Source organism: Gymnoscopelus braueri, assembly GCF_963280865.1.
Source record: "Gymnoscopelus braueri genome assembly, chromosome: 17".
NCBI lineage: Eukaryota > Metazoa > Chordata > Actinopteri > Myctophiformes > Myctophidae > Gymnoscopelus > Gymnoscopelus braueri.
Genome location: NC_137617.1, coordinates 18,626,171 through 18,650,155, shown reverse-complemented (window position 1 = coordinate 18,650,155; position 23,985 = coordinate 18,626,171). Strand labels below are relative to the sequence as shown.

General features: G+C 42.3%; 1 protein-coding gene across 1 annotated transcript; it reads right to left on the bottom strand.

Annotated features, from left to right (window-relative positions):
* Positions 1–450: 450 nt before the first annotated feature.
* Positions 451–23,576, bottom strand: LOC308104575 (speckle-type POZ protein). The gene is made up of 10 exons (XM_080455022.1): positions 23,485–23,576; positions 10,496–10,719; positions 9,867–9,988; positions 7,895–8,046; positions 7,174–7,301; positions 4,863–5,040; positions 4,595–4,650; positions 3,753–3,875; positions 2,602–2,744; positions 451–2,235 (listed from the first exon to the last, which is right to left on the bottom strand). The coding sequence occupies exons 2-10, from the start codon at positions 10,571–10,573 to the stop codon at positions 2,091–2,093; spliced, it is 1,125 nt and encodes a 374-aa protein (XP_080311148.1). The 5' UTR covers positions 10,574–10,719; positions 23,485–23,576; the 3' UTR covers positions 451–2,090.
* Between the last annotated feature and the right edge of the window lie 409 nt (positions 23,577–23,985).

Sequence of the window (23,985 nt, the reverse complement as noted above, 5' to 3'; positions counted from 1 at the left end):
AACCATTAGGACATTAGGATGCTACAATCCTTCAGGCCTGATCTTTTTGGTAACTTTTATGAGTCACCAGGTAGACACTGGGCTGTCAGCACGGAACAACAACAGATAACATCTTAGTGTAACAGTGAGTAATCTTGCCTGAGGTCAAAGGAGGCTGAATGTAACGGATTATCCCTGCATGATATCTCGCCCATGATCCAAGGGCCAATTCCCCTTTGTTTGAGCGGTAGAGGCTTGGCTTCCCACTCGGGAGACCAGAGTTTGAATCCTGGCTGTTACATTAGCATTCCTTCAACTTCTTTCAAGACCCTCCCCCAAGTGCAGTCATCTTTTAAAAATGTCTGTGCATACCATATCTGAAAAACTAAGAAAAAAGAAACTACTGAAAGGCTCAAATAAAATATGTGGAATACAAAATGCATGTGAAAATAATCACACAATGAACCAGAGTTTGCATTGCAATCAATACAAAATAGATGTGGTTTATTCCTTTGGGAACAAAAATGGCAACAACTAAGTGTCACTTCTCATAACCAGCAATATCTACAGGAAAGAAAAACAGCAATAGCTCTTATAATCAATGTCCATTTTCCGCCATGTTAAAACAAAAAGTCCAAATGTAGCTGATACGGTTTGCCTGTGTGTCTGGTTTTTGTCTTTTCTGAACATTAAAACGTGTTCATTCGTGTGTGTTTTTATTTCCCTCACTCAGTCTTCAAGCCTGCAAAGAAAACATCTGTCATATGCCTTTCAAATACATGTTTTAAAATGTTTTGTTTACATAGCTTCAAAAACACTGGTGTCTGTACAAATTCCTATGAAAAATAACAAGGACAGATCTGAGGAAAAACAAATATGAAAGCTGTCATAGAAGAACCTCAACAATATGCCTGATTGAATCTGAATGTCATTTGTAACCGATGCGTGACACTTTGTTTAGTTCTGTGTCAGTTTGTTTGTCCACAAGACGTTGTGTTGTTACAAAGACAAGATCCACACATAAAATACATCTCCTGAAGAATGACATTCTGTTGTGCACTGTTTTTTTTCTTCTTTTCTGACCTCTGTCTACATTTTATTTTTTAGCTATTTAAAAAATAAAAGAGAAACAGACGCAGATAAAGTAAATTTCTAAATGAGTGAGCGTTTGTTGTCGGGTTTTTTGTCACTTGCAGGTAAATCAGCTTAAAGGGTACTTGTTCTTGGTGGTCCAACTGGGTTTCTTTTCTTTTTACAGTCCACAAAGCTTGCTTCAATGTGTGCTTGCCTACACAGTACTTCTACTTCACTGCTGGTAAGGGTTGACAATGGGTGACCTCTGACGTTAGTGCAATGTTTCCCAACTTTCATTGGGAAAACTTAATTTTTTTCCTTTGCTTTTTTCTATGATGTCATCCTGTCTACATTTTGACTAGCCCTCTGGGTCATCTTTCTTTTGGGGTTTTAGTACAGAGCTAATGGGCCTGTGTCTTCAGTCCCTCGTAGGCCTCATTTCGCCCTTTGGTTTGGGGGGGCCACATCGACCTCAGTTTCAAAAACGGAGAATCGAGCCGACAAACGGAGGCAATATGCTAAACTAGACATTTAGAGACCGTGCTTCATTAAGCTACTTTAATGTTCTCCGAGTTCTCTGAACTTCCAAACGATTTGTTCCTGTTGGGGTGGACATGTCCAGTTCTTCCTCCAAACCTCTCCAGACAGTTACCACTTCCATAGGCAAGAGCTTGGTGGGATGTCTAAAGAATGTAGGTCACGTTGTCACACAGATACACACAGAGCATCAGACCTCGCTAAGCCACAGCCAAGGACAAAAAGGAAGGGTCGCAGTCCTCGTAAAAAAACGACAAAACATCCACTTAACGGTCCCACCTGTCCCTCTCCTGCGTCTCCGTCTACTCCTCCTCTTCCCTCCATCTTTAGAATAGACTAAATACAGCAGGTTTCGGACGGGATAGAGAGGGAGGAGCAAGGTGGTTGGGTAGGTAACAGCTTCGGGGAGAGGTTGTCCCTGCGTGTGCGAGGGGAGGAGGGGCGGGGAAATTGGTGTGAGAGTGTATGTATGTGTACGAGAGGAGATGCTTGCGTGTCTGTTAGGACTGTTTAAGACGTTTGCGTGGGGGTCCCAGGAAGGGGCACTGCGCGGAGGCCAGAGAGCGGTAGGCCTCGGCAACCAAGTGCGGGTGGGACGCCACCATGGATTTCCAACCTGCCGTCTCCATCACCTCTGCAGCGTGGCTGTTTGGTGGGGTGGGGTGGGGGAGAGGGAGAGAGAGAGATATATCAAGAAAAATGGAGAAGGGGCAACAAAAAAAAACTAGATACGGTGTGAACAATTATCACTCACTCATCCTATGTTAGCAAAAGAAGTACAACTAGACCCAACAAAGTCAGGTTGTCCTGGTCCCTTCCAAAAGGCAGGACAGGATTTAATTAGAACAGAAAGACCATCCCACAAAGGAACGGACAGATTAAATGTTTTTGGGAGGAAGAAAGAGAGAGAGATTGAGAAAGCATACAAAAGAGGACACGTAAGACAGATGGGTACAGTCTGTGAAGATGCATTAAGTGCCGGTGACTCATGCTTTGCTTGGTAGAACTCACTAGTTGATGAAGTCGACGGCCTGTGTTTTGAGCTGGTCGGCGCTGTGCAGGTCAGCCAGGATGAGGATCTCGGCAGCGTTCTCCACAGACAGACTGGTACACAGGGCGTCCTCGCACATGACCTTCAGTCTCTCCAGAGCATACTGGGCCAGAGTAGCACGAGAAACACTTCTTAAACCATTTCCTAAACATAAGTAGCTAAATTCTATGGCGCCTCACAAATAACGTTAAATAGAGAAAAAGATTTAGGATCCTAATGAGGATATCACTAATGATATGCATAATTTCTCAGAAAGGAACTTCTGTGGGTATCAGATGAAAAAACACATAAAAATTGTATGAATTAAAAAATGAAAGAGAAGATGGAAAGGGTGGTTGTGATGGTTCCTTAAGGTTCCGGGAGTCAGATGTGAATCCGGGCCTCGCAGGAAACTCAGCAAAGTTATTTAATTATTTATTTAGGGTAGCCAATTATTTTTACCCCGTTTTTCTCCCAATTTAGCCGTTATGCCAATTAAATCCACCCACTGCTTGTCACTGCTGTTCTACTATACTGCCTCAGCTGCCAATGAGAAGCCCCCCAACGGGAGGATGTAGTGCCTCCATTCTACTCCATAAGCGGGGAATGTTCAACAACCCCAGCCCGTAGGAGTACGCACAGTGTCAAATATCACCCTCCCCGCCTGGCTTTTCTCCACCAAACATGGCCAATTGTGTTCGTTTAGACTCTCGGTAAGCCGGGCGCACTGCAGTGGATTTGAAGCCCTACACTCCTACATGGCCCTAGGTGGGACAAGTACTTTTACCGCTGTGCAGAATCGTCCACATCGCGACACATCTTAGAGTTGATTTCTACACCTCTAATAATAAATTACACCACGATCGCAAAACAGAAATCGTATTTACATTCATTAATAGAAACGTGAATCCATATCAAATCACTCTCTCATGCATCGTCTATGGAGGCGTGAGACCCACATGACATTATCACAATTTTTAAATCTAGATTCTCCGGCATCTTTGTGTCTGTCATCAACACCAACTTTGCAGCCAGGTGCGGTCTGCAATGTGTACATATGATAGTATTCATGACTCGTTTCAACATGTGCAGAGACACTGTATGCTTTGTAGGAGTTTACATTTCATGTTACCTTGTCAGCTGCTGCCAGCAAGTCGTCGGCCATCTTGTCGAGGTTGGGAGCCTTGTCAGTGTAAATGAAGCACATCATCTCTTTGAAAACTTCGGGCTCTACATCGTTAATTTCCACACGGTTCTGGGAGTGATCAGAGTAGACAGAAAGGGTTAGTGCTATTGTAGCCTAAACATTTCTTTGGTTTCTCATCATCTCATTAAGTGTCACCTATAGTTTTGTGCTGCAACTGTCGTCTTTTTTGTACAGAAATCAACACAGTAAAAAGAAACAACGAAAGTATTTATAAGGCCAGTACAATTTACAAAGTATAAGCAATCAACTAATTGACCATATCCAAATGGTGGCTATTTTGCTCGTACGTAAGAGCAAAATGGCTACAATGGAGATTATTTTATTTCAACAAGCCCAAAACTGAATCCCATCCAAACAAAGTTACAAATCAATTTCCCATTGTTCTTTAGTTCTAAAACATTAACTTTACAAGGAGGTGGGGGGGGGGGATTGCCCTTGGATTTGGGAGAACATTTCAGTAGCATCTCCTGCAATTTCATTTCTCACAGTTAGGAGTGCACAAACGAGAAAAGCAATTCTGTGCTTCGGCAGGTTTGACAGCAAAAGGATGAATCCCATCCTCGCTGTATGACGGGATGATTTCATTTCGCAAGCGTTCCCATTCGCTTTCACCAAATACCTTTCTACCTCCGCAGACACACAACCCATAACTCACTTCAATTCACCCTCAACAACACAGTGAAACTTTTGTAATTGAACCATTGAAGAGCAAACAGAGAATTAATCTGTAAGAGAAGAGAAGGAGATTGGTGTCCGCACGGACTCACCTTTTTGCTCTCTTCCATCTCGTGCTCAAACATGGCGCTGAAAACAGGAGAACGTGCTGAAAAAGAACAACAGGGAAAGATGACACGGTATGCAAAAACGTGTGTGCGAGCGCAGTGTGTGTGTGTGTCTGTGTCAGTGTCAGTGGGAAAGAAAAACAGAAAGATAGTTTCCAATGTGGTGAATACATAAACCACATATCTTTGTAAGCAGTCTTTCTGTTTTTCAAAGAGAGACATTGAAAGACGTGGTTCTGTATGTTGTCCGTACCTGCCAGAATGGCTTTGTGCGCCTGGAACTCCTGGCCGGCCACGCACAGGGAGCAGTCGGTGAAACGGGAGTTCTCCCAAAGGCCCCCCAGCTCATCAGCTAGCCGACAGTCAGGTACTTTCACCATGTTCATTGTGTTCTGGCCAGATATATTGACCGAGTCCTGCACGACGCTCACCTTGGAATAATTCAATATAAAGTTGGCAACAGTTTCATTAAGTCATTACATGACGACTTTACAGTAATTCACTCATTTTTAATAGCATAAACAAACCATTAGTTCATATTTAGTTTATAATTAACAAATGATAGTCATTCTTTATTAGATAGGAGAGTGTAGAGAGACAAGAGGGCAGTGAGAGAGGAGAGACGAGATGCCAGGAGTCGGATTCAAACCTACGTTTTAAGTCATATGAAAATCTGTTGAGCATTTAAAATCAATATATCCATTAAGGCAACTGCATATGATGACAGACGGCTTATTTTAATTGACGACAGTGCATTAGACTGCATGCAGATTGTGTGATTCTGTACCATATGTTACCATAGCAACCATGAAATAAAACGACTCATCTACAGCTACGGAGATCGAAAGAGAATACATTTCCAGAGTGTATATGTCACAGGGAAATTGGCATTCCAGGGAAATTGAAAAAGGAGCGCTTGTTTTTAGGCGCGGGGCTTCCGCGCGAGGCGGGGCTTTTCGAGACAGGGTTTTTAACGCGAGGCGCTCCTCCTCGCGAGGAGGAGGAGGAGGGGCTTTGATGCGAGGCGGCGAGAGGAGGAGAAGGCGCGAGGCGGGGCTTTGATGCGAGGCGGACCTGGCTTTTCTTGTTCCCCCCCACATGGCAACCAGGAAGCTACACTAGGGGAACGCTGAACACGCGTTCACACGCACACGTGATAATAGTTATTGTCCATGACGGAGGCGTGCCGACTTAGCAGAGCTTGAGGCCGAGGAGGTGCGCCCGAGCGCCTCCAGGCACGAGTGCCCGCGCCGACCGGCCGATGGTCTGCTAGTCAAATCAGCGCCGTCCGAGTTGTAAACCGATAGGGTGAGAATAGATCTTTTCATGGGTTATTATCCACGTGTGCGTGTGTGTCGTGGATAAACTAAAACAAATGTTAAAAGCCAGAACACAATAAAATTATCTTAACTCTCTCAGTGCCCCGAGTTATCCCGAGTTTTTTCTGAATGCCCTCAGTGCCAGAACGAGAAATCCCGAGTTTTTACTTAATGTTGTTTTATAGACCGTCACGGTCTGATCTTGAATCCGAAGGGAGCAGTAAAACTGTAGCACAAACGGATACGGAAATAATGGATTTAATGTCATTCCGTTCCCGTCGACTCCATGTTTGTATTTTTTTTTCTTTCGCCTGTATCTCTGTTCTCTTTTTTTTGTCCATTTTTCCGAGGAGACGCGTGTTTCCAACGGCCTGTAGCGAAGGGGACACTAGCTCGGGATGCAATGTTTTGCTTCCGGAGCAATAGTCAGAGACTCCTGCTCCGGAAACACACAGTGAATCGATCGATAAATATGGATCTAAACTTTTATGACAACTTTAAAACTACTAAAAACACGAAAATCGCTCGAAAATCGCTTGGCACTGGGTGAGTACATTATGAAAATACTCTGGCAGTCAAAGAGTTAACAGTCATGCTTTCAATAAACCAAATTGAAAGCATGAGCGTGCGTGCGCACGCACGTGCGTGCGTGCACACGCATGCACGTTCATGTCTATGCACGTCTATGCACGTAGTGTGGCTTGCATTGCCCTCTAGTGTTGGTTCTACAGAATTGCCTGGGGTGGCGGTGAAAACGAGCGCTCCTTTTTCAATTTCCCTGGAATGCCAATTTCCCTGTAACATATACATTGTGTAGGTCAAACAAGCATGGTTTTCATATAGTAAAGATGAAAGTAGGTTTTATTTTGAAGTCTACCTACTGGAAGGCCAGTTACATTTTTAACTTGATGCTATTGGGGAGAAAGCTAAACTATTCATTGAAAAGAAAAAACACCTTGAATCAAAGAATCTCTATCGACTAAGGGGTCTCTCGACTGACTATTCAAATCGTTAACTTTCAGGGGGCACCTAGATGTTTTTTTTAAAGCTTTAGTGCGCTGGCAAAGTCGGTAGCAAAATGGATAATAAAGCAAGGGAACTAAATTGCATCAACTATTGATATGAATTAGGCTGAGAAAACACCAGCACAGAACAAAGAGTACACACATTTCTCTGCATATCTGAATAGCTTGCTAAGAGTCTGAATAAAGCTTTTCAATCTACACAAAGGTTGGCAGAGTTTACCTCACAGAAGAGAGTGAGCTTGTCGTCTGGTAGAAGACCATTGGCTTCGTCCAACAGGAAGTCTCGGCGAATGAACTTCTTGAAGCCCCAGTCTTTCCCCTGAACAAAGCGATATGCTCTCTGGCTCTCTGTGCACAAAGACAAAGACACACAGCAAGTATGAAAAACACACACACAAAAAGGAGCATTCAAATAAATCTATGCAACTCTTTAAATGCAGTTTGTAAAGAAGATGTATATTTAAAAAAATCTGTGCGATTAGAGTCTCCCAGTTCCCTGAACTGATGCGAAAACAACTAAACAATACCATTGAAAAACATCTAAAATTGAAATATGGGACTTATTTTCATGAAGGCTACTGCATAGACGTGACGGTCATCACCACTCGCTGTAGACTGAGCTCGCTGCATCGTTCAAAAGTTTATTTCCAGTACAACAGCTTGAACAATGTACTCCATGGCACCAGAGGCACGACACTTGTAAGCGTTCTAAGCATAACATTTTAAGTCCTTATTGAGAGATTAAAACAACCAGTTTTATTGCAATTTCAATTATTATTTTCTTCCTTTTATTTTTTTATGTCGACATTTTACTGAAATCGAACTAAATTTGGACCCAAACAATTAATCAATTTGGACCCAAATAACTGCTCTATAGTAGATAACATCTAAGACCCTGACAAAATAAAGAAACTAGTACCAACCCACAATGACTCACTCACCCATGGCTTTAGTCTCCTCTCCCTTGGCATTGAGGATGGAGAACTTGAACTTGGCGCGCACCTCAGCCTTGGGGCAGCTGACCAGCAGCAGGTAAAGAGACAGGTAGTCTTTGCTCTCTTCATCCAGACCTTTGGGATTCACACGCAAACACCTGGGGTGGGGTGTATAGAGTAAGATAGTTAAGCCGGAGTTAGTATAATTGAGCACCGAAAATAGTAGATATACAAGCTCACAATGTGTCGGAGCGCATTGTGAGCTTATACATCTGCCATTTTCAGTGCGTGCCACCAGCGTATATGTCACAGGGAAATTGGCAGTCCAGGGAAATTGACAGGGGAGCGCTAGTTTTATAGGCGCGGGGCGGTGCTGCGAGGCGGGGCTTTGATGCGAGGACGACGACCACAACAACAATATAACAACCAGGAAGCTACGCTAGGGGAACGCTGAAAATAAAATGGATAATATGAGAGAAATACTCAAGTAAAGTACGAATACCTCAAAATTGTACTTGAGTAAATCTACTTTGTTACTTTACACCACTAGTACAAAGCTCAGTGGCGCACTTCGATAATCATTGGACTCCCCACCCACTACCACTGGGAGCCGGGGTTTGACTCCCGCTCGGGACATTACTTTTTCAAACAACCGCGGACTACTTTTTTTTCGCTGATAAAGTATAGTTTTGGACCATGACGGAGGCGCGCCGACTTAGCAGACCTTGAGGCCGAGGAGTCGCGCCCGAGCGCCTCCAGGCGCGAGTGCCCGCGACGACCGGCCGATGGTCTGCTAGTCGACTTAAGCGCCGTCCGAGTTATGTACCGATAGGCACAGAATCGTAAATGATGTTGTGGGGACTGCGTTTGCCCCAAGTGCCACTCACTGCACTAACATAGCCCGCCAGGCCCGCCCCCTTGTGCTTCAACTGCATGGAATGAGGCTGTGTGTGTGTGTGTGTGTGTGTGTGTGTGCGCGCGCGCGTGCGCATGCGTGTGTGCGTGCTCGTTTGTGCATGCGTGCTCGTTTGTCCGTGCGTGTGTGGTGTGGGGCTCATGTCTGGCTTGCATTGCCCTCTAGCGTTGATTCTACAGAATTGCCTGAGGGGCGGTGAAAACAAGCGTACCCCTTTCAATTTCCCTGGAATGCCAATTTCTCTGTAACATATACATAAATCAGGCTTCAGCAGAATGGCAGTAATGGGTTATGATTAACAGCTGAAGTGGCATGAACGTCCAGATTACATTTTGAACAGTGTTTTACAATTTCATAGACAAACATTTAGTGCTGCTACAACCAGTTTGCTTGGCCAGTGAGGTACTGCACAGTGACACATCATTTACTTACTCGATAAATGTTGGGGGTATTAACCATAATAGTGAGACATTTTTTGGGGGGCTCATAAGGTTTTCTGGAGGCTTTGTTTTGGCTGAAGGTTCACCTCTGCCTCTCACTCTAATTAACTCAAGCTAAGAGCCTTGCACTTTCTGTAAGCTGATTTCAACTGTCTGCCTGTAATCCACTACATCACAGCCATAGGCTCTCGGTTAGCATGACAATCAGAAGAAATTTTTTCGTCTATGCCAATTTTTCTATAAAAAACATTCACATCAAGGACCCCCAAGTGTATAACACCAGGTGCACCTGATTCAAATAAATTGAATTATTAGGCCAGACCTACACAAATTTGAAAATATTTTGTGCCAGGGACAGCCATACGTCCAGAATTCTATTACTATCTATAGTACTGTAGATGAGACGATAACAGTGTTGAAAGTGAAACGTATCATCTGAAGGTATTCTTATACATTGGGCTAACTAGCCAGTGAAATAATAGTGAAATTAAACTGTTCCTCATTATGCTGGGGATCCCCTGGAACCCATTTTGAGAACCAATGTTCTATGCGATGGAATATCATGTTCAAAGCTGAAAGAATAAACCAAAGAAGGCTCCATCAGATAATGAAAGTCACTCACCATTTAAGCTTGTCATTGGCCCCAGAGGAGAAGGTGGAGCTCTTGATGACTTCTCCCATCTCCTCACGACAGAAACTGAAGTTGTTGATGGTCCACATGTAGGAAAACTTTACCACTTTTATCTGTGGGGGGGGGGGTGGGGGTGAACAAATGGAGAGCACAACATTCCTACATTTAGAGAAAGTATAAATTGAATAAGGAATCTTAGTTGATGACAGCAGCGTCACTGACGAGCTAACTGCTGATCACCATTAAAAAAAAACCAGCACAATCCAAAATATATCAGCACATTTAGACATTCGAGGCTATCAAATCTAGAGAATTTGTGAGATATAGGTCAGAAAGAAGAAGAATGTCAATAAAATGGGTGAACATTATTAATTACTCCTACATTTCTGTGATGCTCTAATACATTTTACATGGGCATGTCATAATAGACAGAAAAGAAAAGATGTAAAAGAAAATCTAAAATAGCAAGAATAGCAGATCTACAAGCTTCGCATCACGACACGCTGTGAGCTTGAAGACCGCCTGTTTTTGCAATTTTTTTAATAGGGCTTAAGCGGTTAAGTGTACTAAGTTTCTGAAAACGGATCTGTGCACTGGGGTCACGCGTGCGTTTGCCTCACCTGAGTGTAGCACCAGCTCTCGGCCACGGGGCCGCTGGACATTTCCGCCGGGGGAGGGGGACTCGGGACTCTTGACATCGCCAGGGTGACAGCAGGTGTGTGTAAATGGGGTGGGGGGGTTGTTAGAGGGCTAGGAGGAGAATCCTTCGCTTCCAGGCAGCAACGTCCACTCCTCCACCCACCCACCTGCGTCACGATCACGCCAGATGGAAGCGGGATTCACCCTGGAAAAGGGATGACATTTTGAGTAACCCGCCACACTAGGATTTGAAAACAAGTCACAGGAAATTAAGGGATGTGGCCTGACTTTGCCCAACGCCTCAGACGAGTTCCCTGAACTTTTCTTGAAAATACAAAACTCATTGTGATTCAGGACGCAGGCACTGTGTATCTCATTAATCTAGTTCAGACTCAATATCATTTCAATTCATCTTGGCAAACAGTGAATGAGACAGAGTGTGTGGCCTCAGCCTGCTACTGAGCGGCTTTTGGGCTCGGCTCGGGCTAGATGAATTGTCCCTGACCCACCGGGGGACAGCAGGCAATCAATGGCCCGTAACCGTTCCAGGATCAATAGCCGCCGCGATGGCAATTAAGTCCCCAAATTAACTGTAAATAAACAAGGCGGAGAACTGGCTCGTTGGAGGTGTCTGTGTGTGTGTGTGTGTGTGTGTGTGTGTGTGTGTGTGTGTGTGTGTGCGTGCGTGTGTGCGTGTATGACTGACCAATTCTGTGCCTATGGAAACAATGTTTTGCACACACACACACAGGTCTGCTAAACAGAGTTGTGTAAATTAACTCATGTGCGTGTGCATGCGCACACACATACAATTTTCCAACTATCTCCCTGGTGTGGGAGTTTGAGTCAAAGAATAATAAAGAATTCAGATAAACACAGAATGCTTTGGAACTTTGAGGTTTGGGGAAATTTAAGTAAAAGGAATCGATTTCCCTTTCCCAAATGTGTGTTCCATGTCCTCCGCGTGCTCATGTGCATGCTACATACAGTAACACCACTTGGGTGCACCTGATTTGCTCAGTATCTCCATGGTGGCACAAAGTTCACTGTTCAACTTTAAATGATTAAAATAAGTCAAGAATGGAATAGGAAATGTCAGGAATATCAATTCAAAGAGGCCAGTACAGTACCAATACAATTTAAAAACTTACAATGGCTACACTTTGGTAAGCTGTGAGAAAAAATTACAAATTACCTATTATATGGATTATACTTTTTCATTTTTTATAACCATTTACATAACATGTGGACATATAATAATAGCCTTACACTGGAAACTGGTTCACTCATGTAGGCTATAACACTGATAAAGAGCAAAAACTTTTCTCACCTGGAGTTTAACACGATAACTAGTTTAACTATTATTTTGGTGACAAAGATGTCTGCCTCCCATCTCTAGGCCCACAAGTACTCTAGAGTCTATACAACCTAAAGCTTAGCCTTGGGCTATTTGATACTCACTAGCCACTACTGCTTTAGGAGTAGTGTGACTTTTGTTTTGGTGACCGTCAGAGCTCTAAGGATGGTTTTGTCGGTATGTCGGTCAGTCCAAAACTTTTGTCCCAACACTCAAACTACTGGTTTGACTGCCTTAGAAGTTGCTGTGCACCTTCATGCCTACCGATTTTGTTGACCTCATGGCTTTTCCTCTAGCACCACCCTTAGCCTACAATTTGAACACAAGATATCTTAAAATATAATTGGTAGATTGCCATGAAACTCACTGTGTGCATTCATGCTCCCTGTAAGATGATGAACCCTAGGCCTTTGAGTGACAAAGTCAATGAAAGTAAAAGCTGAATTTAAGTCCTCTCATCACTACACAAACATCTCTAGGTCTGTAGCTAGACAAATGGTCCCTGTCCGACTAACCAACCATTACAGTATTGGTAATTATACAACTATTTCTCACAGTCTCACACTTTTTAGGAACTGTGTAGCTGCAGTGCAACTGCTTTGAAAAAATAATGTTGACATGCACACAAACGGTTTTCTCCAGCAGCCAAACTTTAAGGAGTTTCAAAGTTAGGCTATCCCAAGCTTGCATTCCAGCCACCAGCTCTACTTGACTAGACAGTAGCAGATATACTCAGCCTAGTCAAGGCATGAGACTACTAAAACAAGTAAGACGCGCGAACGCTGGAAGCGAACGCAGCTCGAAAATATTGTGTATTTACGGACTTGTAATCCGTGTTATTTCACCGTGATGTGGAGAGAACTGTGTGTGTGTGTGTGTGTGTGTGTGTGTGTGTGTGTGTGTGTGTGTGTGGGGGGGCAGGCTGGTGTGCATTGTCTAAATTCCTGCACTCTGGCGCACTCTGGAGGCTGCTTACAGGCAGTGCACGCATGTGAGTCACATGGGCCACATGAGCCAATGAGAGCATGAACACAGAGACGCAGAGAGAGAGACACACAACCCGAGCACGGTTTCATAGTAAGCTCCACTTGCGCGGAGGCGCGCCTTCGGCGCGCCTCCTTCCGCTGCGTTCGCAATAAAAGCCCCGTCTTCCACCAAAATCATGTAATCATGAAATTTACCACTTAATTCAACCACATTATTTGTGCTATTGTACCTTGCCCTCATCTCCTCACAATTACAAAAAGGGTTAGTCCAATCTCACTCGAATAGAGGTCTAGAGAAACTCTCATTAGCCAAATTTCAATAAACTTCCATCTGCGTCGTTTCCTTGCACCCTATTCCCGCCTCCGAGTGAGGAGACGAGGATTGGATGCGACTGCGAGGACAGGTTCGACTGAGGTTATGCCCAAACGTACACAGGTACTTTTTAAAAAAAAATCAAGAAAATTCCCATCAACACGAGCACGTTTATAAAAAAATCTCTGTCCACATTAAAACTAAAAAAATGCAGCTATCAATCATCACGAGACTGTCTACTGACAGACGGTCAAAAACTCTAATCTCTAGACATGGGCTGCATGTCATCATGAGATATACACAGTATCTACACAGATACACTGAACGGGCTTGGATATACATGTACCTTAACTCTTTGACTGCCAGAGTATTTTCATAAAGTACTCCCCCATTGCCAGCAATTTTCGTGTTTTTTGTTTTTATATTTTGTAATTTTTCATGAAAATATATTATCAGAGTTCTTTTTTTAAAGACAGAGCACAAATCCGCCACTAGAGAGCAGCACATGACAGCTTGATCAGCTCAATGAGCCACTCGCATCTCACACACACAGTCAAACAGTGAAATGAATCAAAACGGATGTGACGTGGTCTCAGATTGTCCGATCGGCCAAAATTACGATGTGATACACGACAGCGATGACTGATCGTCACCCAGACCATAGATTATAGAAGAGAACCTGTCCGTTCGTTTGTTATACCGTGTGAAAAACCGTGTGTTAACCTATTCTGGACGAAAATGACCGGGGAAAAAGAATCAAAAAACGGAAACGGAACCCAGGTCATGAAACCGGATGCAGATGTGGGTGAAGTAAGTGGAACTCGAAAATAACATTGAATATTAACTCTTTCAGTGCCACAATACGTCAAATACGTCATGAGGCCTAACGCCCCGTGTGCCACAATACGTCAAATACGTCATAAAAAAAAAAAAAAGATTATTATTATTATTTTTATTTTTTAAACATGTTCAGAACCCAAGATATGATGATTTGAAGATTTGCTGCTCCATTCACTTCTTGTTTAACTTTTTACTGAAAAAGGCTGTATCTCGGCTCCTAAGCACTTTTTTTTTTACAATTAATTTTGGTTGTGGCACTCAGAACCAAAATTCCATAAATAAGCATGGCACTGAAAGAGTTAAGCAGCATAGCGCAATCAGAGATTAAACAATGAACACGCGTCCAACGCGTCTAACGCGTCGACGGCGGGGGTGGATTAAGTAGCAATTGACGCGTTTTCGAGTCAATGGCGTTTATAGAGTTAATATTATAATATGATGTGAACTACAAATAATAAGAGATCAGAGAACAATATGTAATATGTGACATGTCTTATTTTATTTTGAACCGATTATTTGACCAAGTTTAAGTTTGCAATCATTCAAATAGTGTTTATTAATACACTAGTCTAATCGGCTCTGAATGACTATACATTCCAGCTCCAGTTTGCCTCCCAATGCCTAACGTAATGTTATCGCTGTCCTCCTTTATGTAGCCTTGTCACAGTCCACTACCAGAATAAAACCGCTGACGTCTGTACCATCTGTGCCTAAATGGAATAGTAACTGTATATTTATGTGTAAACGTGTCAAAAGTCCTGTTAGTAATGTTAGAACCAACACTAATAGACTATTTTATCCACGGCCACCATTATGTAATCCTGATGTAAACAAAGGTGATAATGGCGTCAGGAGTCTGAGGACATGAGGTCACAAGCAAAAAAACACTGCACGCATACTATGATGTGGCAGCCTAAAACTCTAAAAATCTTGTCCAAATCTTCACTGTGGCCGGAGTTTTCCAAAAAGTCAAACAAAAGCGAGTTTGCATGTGGATGAAATGCCTATAGAAAAGGCTTTTTCTAAATAGTCAACAGTGCCAATAATCACCTCCATCCTCCAGATTTCATTGGACACTGTATTTCCCTCCAATATGCTTAGGAATTAAGTCGTTTGATATGCATTCTCCTACACCCATGCACAACAAACCACAGGATTGTGTAATAAAGATCAAACCATTATTTAATTTGTAATAATGTGTATCACATGTTCAAATGTTTATAATACAGGTGCATTTTGTGAGAAAACTGAAGAATACAGAGGGAGGGCAAGCTATGTTTTATTCATAAAATAAAAACATGAACTGTGTATAACAAACTGAAATTACAATAACAATAAAAATGCTTCAGCAGCTTTGATCACTGTTATTCAGAGATATACTGTATAGCCAATTGCAGTAGCCTATATTTTAAAGTGTCAACTTTAACTCTGATGAGAAATTAAGGTATTGGAATATTTGGAATTTGGCTATTGGAATCAGTGGATAGAATTAGCCAGCACGAGCAGCTCACTCATGGGGTGTGGCTAAACTGTGATTGAGTGGTGACAGGACTAGAGTCCTTCTGTGTTTTTCAGAATGTGTGTGAACCAAAATAAAACAATGTATATCCATCAGCAAAAGTGAAAGACAAATGTATTGCCTGAGTTATGTGCATTCCACAAAATAAACAAAAATGGCAGAAATCAACAAGCTTTTATTGGCGTAACGTTACTTGCTGCAGTAGCCATGTTTGTTTCACTGGGTAGTAGTATGGACATGTGAGCACCTGGGCGAGCTCCTATACCTCGCTATGGAAAGTGTCCTAAACATACCATCAGCGGCCCCTATCCAAGTCCATCCACTTTTCACTTCAACATTCTCCAGGCTTTCTTCTGAGAAAGTAAGGCTTGGATCCAAGGTTACAAAAGGGTTAAAAACCATCTCAGGCTCACAGAGGCACAATACAATCACAGAAGCCGTTTGACCAAAGATATCTGACATCGAAAAACACAATGAGCAACAAAGACATTAAGAAAAGGGTCATTTCAACAAAGCAACATTAAGCAACAAATATGCAATCCCTCTCCTCTGGACTGAATAGCCCACAACATAAGAGTGTTAAATATACCGTACCTGAAATGTACTCATTTAATGTAATGTGATGCCCAACATGACCTACCTGTTCTAAAAAAAGAAAAAAGAATAAAAAGAAAGTAAAAAAAAAAAAAAAAAGCAACAAATATGCAGCCCTAGACCAAACGTATTGGGGCTAAAAAGGCAGTCTCTTGCTAAATGGTTGCCTCTACTACCACAGACCTATCATTTCACAGCAACTCTGAGGGTTACAATAAGATTTGAATGCTGGCCAAAGTAAGTGTCATTCCCAGGGTTACGAGACACATAATTCAGAGTCATTGTTAACTCATCTGGCGACAAAGGTGTACAGCTACTACATAGCCCTGATTCTACACTGTTCTAACTGGACAAGGACAAATGACCCGGTCCAGCACATGGTCTCAATACAATGCCAGATTTATGAGCACTTTTCATTTTGCAGCAAGGTCGGTAGCTAAGTGATGGACTGGATTGTGTCCCCCACCCACGCACACACTTAACGAAAAAGAAAGAAATATCAGCTCTATATAACACCAGTCCGTCTCTTTCTGTCCTCTCATACACTCAATCTGTGGCCAATCTTTTCCACCATCCTACAGTGCTCAGCTCCATTTCTTTCTGACACACACACACACACACACACACACACACACACACACACACACACACACACACACACACACACACACACACACACACACACACACACACACACACACACACACACACACACACACACACACACACACACACACACACACACACCTTTACTTCTTCATCCATAAATTCAATTTAGGTCAAAAGGCAGGGTGATAAATTCTGGTAGCAGTGAGCTGGGGCTTTCTCCTGCTGATGATTGCATTGCAGGGCCAGCACCACACTGACAGCAAGGCCAACAGACAGTCAGAGGTGAGTTGTATTACAGCACCGCACTGACAGCAAGGCCAACAGACAGACATAGAGGTGAGTTGCATTACAGCAGCCAAGCTGTGTGTATACTAGTGTGTGTCCAACGTCTCACCCTAATTTATGTCCGGACATTTAGGCTCATCCAACTTGACCAGTGGAAGTTATCACTTCTTGAACAATGTTACCGGATTCATACCATGCTCTCACCCAAAATAGCTGCACAATAGCTGCACAATAGCTGTTCAATAAATCTAATGGAAAACATCATAAGAAAGTGGTGGAGTGGGATGGGTCTTCCTGATTCTTGGCCATCGCCAACTGGCAAGACAGAGCGAAGTGATGGCAAAAAGAGGCAGCGAGCGACAGAGGAAGGAAATTAAACGTAAGGTAAAAGACAGCGAATGGGAGAGCAGATGGGGAATAAAAGATGGCCCACTGGTCTGCGGAGAAATCGAAAGAGATTGCAACCACAGGAGGAAAGATAGAAAAGGTATGAGGGAGAAATCATTGCAACAAGAGGAGGAAAGATAGAAAATGTATAAGGGAGAAATGTCAAAGACTGATTTGAGAACAAGTGGTCAACGACAGCGGGGGTGCTGGAGAAATATCTTCCATTGCCACAAAAAAATGGCTTGTGGGGTGGAAAACTATTAAACTATTTTCCACCTCTTCTCTCCGGTCATAAGCAGATATGGGCATACTGGAAAATATGACCATATCCAGCTCAGAAAACATGCCTGAAGTATCTTTTATTCTGGGCCAACAACAACAACCAAAAACATTAGATCTACATAGGCAAGTTAATGGACTATTTTCACAGACATTTTGACAGGTAAACCCAGTTGAAGGAAAAAAACGTTACATGTGGATATGTGTCATTTGGGACTTTCTGCATGCCAGTATGAAGTGAACTGGGCACAAGCTTTCCATGCTGGCACACAGTAACATCTAAACAAAATTCCTGCTATTACCTTCAGCTGTGTTTATCCATCAAAATGTCTGCTGTGAAGAGTCTACTGTATACTGACATAACCAACTGCTGTATTTAGCCATTAAGATCCTATAGTAGGTTATATAGGAGTACAGGGTGGTCAGTTTTCAGACGGCAAACCAGTAATGATTAAAGAGAAAAATGTCTAAACTGTCTTTAGTGCCTCTTGACAACGATTCATATTTTAACCCATTTAGGCCTGAGGCCAATCCAAAAAACGCCTTCTAAATTCTGACCTAAGTTTTTCACTTCAAATATTTATTCAACAATTACAAAACGGTCTAAATGGGTTAAAAAGGACAAGGTAATTTTATATATCACCATTTGTACAGTCTGCAGAGCATATCACAACAACATTTCACTGCACGTAATTGTATAAGTGAGTGACAAATAAATCCTCTTTGAATTAAATATTTCAATTGCACATTCCAGGAAGACCAACTATGAAAATAACAATGCTCCAGACAGTTCAGCTTGAACATATTGATTGTGTTAAGAATCAGCAGACAGAACCTCGACAGCAACATCGGCTACTTCAGATCAATACATGCTAGGTCTTTTTTGCGGCCACAGATATCGACCAATTACATAGTTGCAGTTTTGAGCAAGATTTAGATTGCGCAAGCTTGTGAGCATGTTGCATGCGCAAGCTTGTGAGCATGTTGCAATGCGCAAGCTTGTGAGCATGTTGCATGCGCAAGCTTGTGAGCATGTTGCACGCTCAATCTACCTACATGTCACGTTGCGATATCAGGAAGTCTTTCTTGCAAGTGTGACATTTTGGACAAACTGGAACTAGGCCCATTTTTGACATGTTGAGCAGCTCCAAACTTCAGAATGTGATCTGAAGACACACACTTAAACAGGAATTAACAAATGGAAAGAAAAGCAAGACTACAGGAATCATCAAAAAAGAACCGGAGCTGTACATAAAAAAATAATAAAAATGGAATAGATTGTTTGGGATATCTGATTCACTACATCTATTAAATTATACAGTAATTACAATGCAAATGATCCTATATCTAGACAGAATACCTTGTGGCACTGTATCAATTTGGGGGGATATTGCAATAAATTGGGGACAAATTGCCATTTCAAAAATCAATCTCTACTCAAGATTAAATAGTGGAAAATAAAGAGGAATTGCAGGTGGCAATTTCCAGGGGGAACGAAAAAATTGCAACCCCTGTCTAAGTGTCAGCGAACACAATGTCTATCTCCAAGGCTTTGGTCTTCGAGGACTGAGGTAAGCCATGGACACAACCTTAAAACTATAATTGGTACAGGGGCCAGGGATCGATTGCACGGCGTGGCTTGGGCCTCTATGAGAGCGATTTCATATTCTGCCTTTGCTTGTTGTCCTCCTCCCTTCCTAAAAACTCAATCTCAGAGCGGTATGAACTATTGATTTTGCTACCGTGATCAGTGTGCCTCCTCCACATTCCCTGACTTTGTGCAGCCCCACAATTCCATTGAAGGGGATTTGAGGGGGGGCAAAAAAGCATTAGCACCGAAGCTTGACCTCTTGCCTGTACTTCCTTGCTAAATCCCCTTCACCTCACAATGTGGGGCAGGACAGGGAAGGGAGGGACTTCAATGAATATCTAATGTCTCCAGTCACCTTCTATATGATACTATTACCACCAACAGGCCAACTTTCAGCAAGATGTTACATTTGACCTCCGAATTGACCTCCATGGGCAGAAGCTCACTGTCTGCCACTAGTCTAGTTATTAAAATAAAGCTGCAAACGAATCTTTGGGCCTATGTGGGGAGAGGTAGAAATACCACTACACTGACAGTGCTTGCAATTTCTATTTTTGGTTATGTGTAGGTGTGCAAGTTGTTCTCCCTTCTTTAACAAGAATGACTTTACATTCTCCTTACACTCAAGAGTTGTGATGGACCAGTCATAGAAAAAAAATGTCGCCTTATCTGTAAGCAAAAATCCTCAGTGGACAGAACAGGCTTTACTTGAGGTCAATGGGAAGGCAATACTTATGCACAATGAATGGGTAACGCACCAGAGGTGGTCAGGTAATCTTACTTGTTATGCAATTGTTAACATCTTTCTATGTAATGATACACTACCACCTCTTCATCATTCTTCTAATAAGATAAGAGATTAAGATTGCACCTTATTGATCGAGCAGGGAGAATTCAATCATTACAGCAGTCAAGAATCAAGATACATTGGATATATGCAGGTCAGATGGATGCATAACGGTCCATAAAAATAACCTGATCATCAAGCCCAATCAGTATAATGAACACAATTAATCAGTACTTATACACAGTGACATATTGTGCAGAATTCCCTTCATCATGAGACAAATATACATCAGTATTGCTCTGGTTATGCAACCCGATCTCCAGAGATTACCGTAACATTGTACGGAACGAGTGCACTTCATTCCGTGGATAGCCGCCTCGGAACTCCCGAATTGCGTGCATATGTACGGCGCTCCCTTTGTGACAAAACCATTTCGGAGGCGCGCAGTCACAGGCGAACTGTCACCCCGTGAAGGACCACCGAGGGAGCTAAGGCGACCGAGTTGCCGTCCTGAACGGTGGGACGTTCGCCTGTGCCTACTCAGCGCCGTTTGAGTTATGTACCGATAGGCACAGAATCGTAATTTTTTTTGTGGGGACTGCTCTGCTTCCGGGTTTTTCCGGGTTGCGACTGGTTACGCCCACCGTGGGACTCGCCGTACATATGCACGCAATTCGGGAGTTCCGAGGCGGCTATCCACGGAATGAAGTGCACTCGTTCCGTGCAATGTTACGGTAATCTCTGGAGATCAGGCTGGGTTATGAGATATCGCCAGTGCAGTGTAGTAATACATAATAGTGGATTAGTAAGTGCATGTACTATTAATATATCTACAGAAGTGCCAAATCCAGTAGTATAAACTGTGCAAACAAAGTAACCAATGTCTTCACAGGGGCTCCCCTGGTAAGAGCACATACCACATAAACAAGACTAAACTCCTGCCCGGGTTCGAATCCGACCCGAGGCTCTTTCCTGCATGTCTCCCTCTCTCTCTCCCGCCTTACCTGTCTCTATCAAAATAAAGCAGAGATGCTGATATACTCTTCAAAACAAATGTCCTCAAATTAAAATTATCAACAGTGTGAAAACGTACGCTAAAAGTGTCCAATCTGACATATTACCTGTACAACAGCAGTGAGCAATATAGATGCTTAAGTAATACATATACCTAACACAACATCTAGTCTAAAATCAGAATAAATGTGCTAAATAGAACATAGCTTTAAAACCAAACAGTTGAGTAAAAAGTGTTCAGCCATAGATGATTTAGCCACTTAAACCCTAGTTGTCCAGAGTCACTCAGGGCTCTATACTAGGCCCCCTCCTGTTTTCACTCTACACTAAACATCTTTGCAGAAAATAGCAAATCTACAAGTTCACAACACGTCGCAATGTGAGCTTGTAAATCTGCAATTTTGGACAAATTGCTCCAGAATAGGGATGCTAGGGTTCATGTTAGTTAAATGAGTCTATTACGAGGGAAAGCGTTTTCACCACAGTTACTGGAGTGAATCCAAAACCACTGAAATGCTTACTGCAAAAATACAATACAATTGAAGCTCTGGTAAATGATTACAGTCAACAACATCATACTTCCCATTGAAATGTCAACAACACTATACTTCCCATTGAAATATATTGTAATGTTGTCTAGTATGAGAAAGAACTCATGTCTAGTTATACCATAGATTATGAATGAATAACTACTGAACCATGTTACCAGTTATGCCAGCAATTTATAATTAGATAGTTCGTTATTTAAAATCCAGGTCAGATGGATGCAAACTTGCAAAGTGTGTTCTGCTGTGCTTTCAATTCATTTCTTGGGCACTGTGCACACTAACCCATGTAAATCTATGCAAACTACTACCAACCACCTTTATTTTTAACAACCATTCCACATCCTCTCTGTTAAAACTTAGATGATGTTTGCCATTTTGTAATTTAAATCAGCTATGTCCAAATCCATATAATCTAATCAACCAGTGTCACTGAATTTTACAATGACTAAAAGATAGCATGGCATATTGTACAAGAGACATTTGTTATATCAAATGATCTGGGGGGGTTTTTCAGTCCAAGTTCTCAAATCATACTGTAGCACTGTACGGGGGACATGGTGACACTATCCACTCATATTATCAACTAGAATCAAAACCACCCCAGCGTTCTTTTTCAAATGTTTCAACAATAATGTAGACTATTGGTTCACTAACATCTACGTCTCTGCTGTGGGACAAGATGACACTTTGACACATTCATCATGACTACAATATGGCCCCACCCCCCAACAACAACACATACCCAATACATTCTAATTCTAAGCCACCTGTACTGTGTATTTTTTCACCCAATACATTCTAAGCTAGTAAGCTACTGCTGCTACAAGTAACAATACAATAAACTACTATATTTACACTGCTTATACCCAGTACAATATAAGCAACTAATACAGTGTTTAAACTGCTGATACCCAAGACATTCTAAGCTACCGTGTTGCTACTAGTACTGCATATTATCTATGGTATTCGTAGTAGTAGTAGTTCTGAACCAGGACGAAACAGGTATCATTTATAGCTGGGCTTGAGTCAACTGACTGCCAACTCTTTCCAACATGTCAAACCATCTCAATGAGGAATACATTTCAAATCTTTCTATTTGATTTGACAACTATGTGTCTATTAAACCAGTGGTTCTCAACCTTTTCAGGCCGTGACCCCCCCCCCCCCCCCAAATAATCATATTTGAACTGGGGACCCCCCACCCTGACAAGTACTTGGAATTGTAGGAGCAGGGGCATTACATTTAGTTTGACTTGGTTCCACAGATAAATATTGTGAAAATAGCAGATCTACAAGCTCACAATTGTGAGCTATTTTCACAATTTTTCCCTCTTTCTTATTATTTGACAATTTGGCCAATGTTTGACCAGTTATTATAGTATAGTTTGTTGATCACTTTTGATGCAGTGGTGGTCTTTTGTAATTTCTTCTTTTTTATTGTATTTTAAAAAGGTCTTAAAAGTCCTTACATTGCCACTTTACTGTCATCTGGGGACCCCCCCACCCTAAAAGAAAATCATGTGGGGACCCACTGGTTGAGAACCACTGTATTAAACCATGGGCTGTCTATTTAAATCTGCCAATTGACTGTTATTAACCATGCACACAGTCAGGAAGCAACAGTAGTTGAAAATAACGTGTAGCACTGCTGATGGGTTAGCTAACCCCTGTGTTGGTGCTACTTAGCCCTGTCGTGAGGTTGAAGCTGAAGCAAACACATACACACACACAAAAACACAGAACGTCAAATGGCAGCAACACAATGCACGTTAGAAACCAATACAGCACCAATTACACTGTAGCTTTGACCACACAGCCAGCATGGCAACACACTGCTGTTATGTTTATCGTCCCAACTCACCTCTTTACATTTAAATGTATCGTTACTTGTGTGTGTAGGGGAGCTTCTGTTGTTGTTAGCATCCAAAGCTAAGCTGGTAGCTGCTGCTGGAGTGGTGGAGTGTGGAGAGCTGGCAGTGTCGACCATGTTGTTGCGGTTGGAGCGCCCCCTGCCGCGCTGGAGTGACGTGACAACATCGATCTCACGCCTTGCTTACGTGACAGCAGTGGTGGATTTTTTTTATGTAGATATGATATACTTTGTTAAAAGTGGAAGTCCCGTATTAAAAATGTACTTGAGTAAAATTACAAAATTATTGGCATCAAAATATATTTAAAGTACCAAAAGTAAAAGTAGCCCTACTCATTAGGCAGAATGTCCTATTTCAAGTTTTAAAATGTATACAAAATCTTTTGAAAATAGCAGATCTACAAGCTCACAATGCATTGCATCACACGCATTGTGAGCTTGTAGATCAGATCTGCTATTTTCAAATGATCAAAATGTATATAGGGCTGAATT

Excerpts from the sequence above, each read along its gene's own strand:
- LOC308104575 (XM_080455022.1), bottom strand. The coding sequence starts at position 10,573 with ATGTCAAGAGTCCCGAGTCCCCCTCCCCCGGCGGAAATGTCCAGCGGC. Across the intron at positions 5,041-7,173 it reads AGCTCACTCTCTTCTGTGAG|GTGAGCGTCGTGCAGGACTC; the intron begins GTAAACTCTGCC and ends AATTATTCCAAG. Across the intron at positions 2,236-2,601 it reads GCCGTCGACTTCATCAACTA|CCACGCTGCAGAGGTGATGG; the intron begins GTGAGTTCTACC and ends CCCACCAAACAG.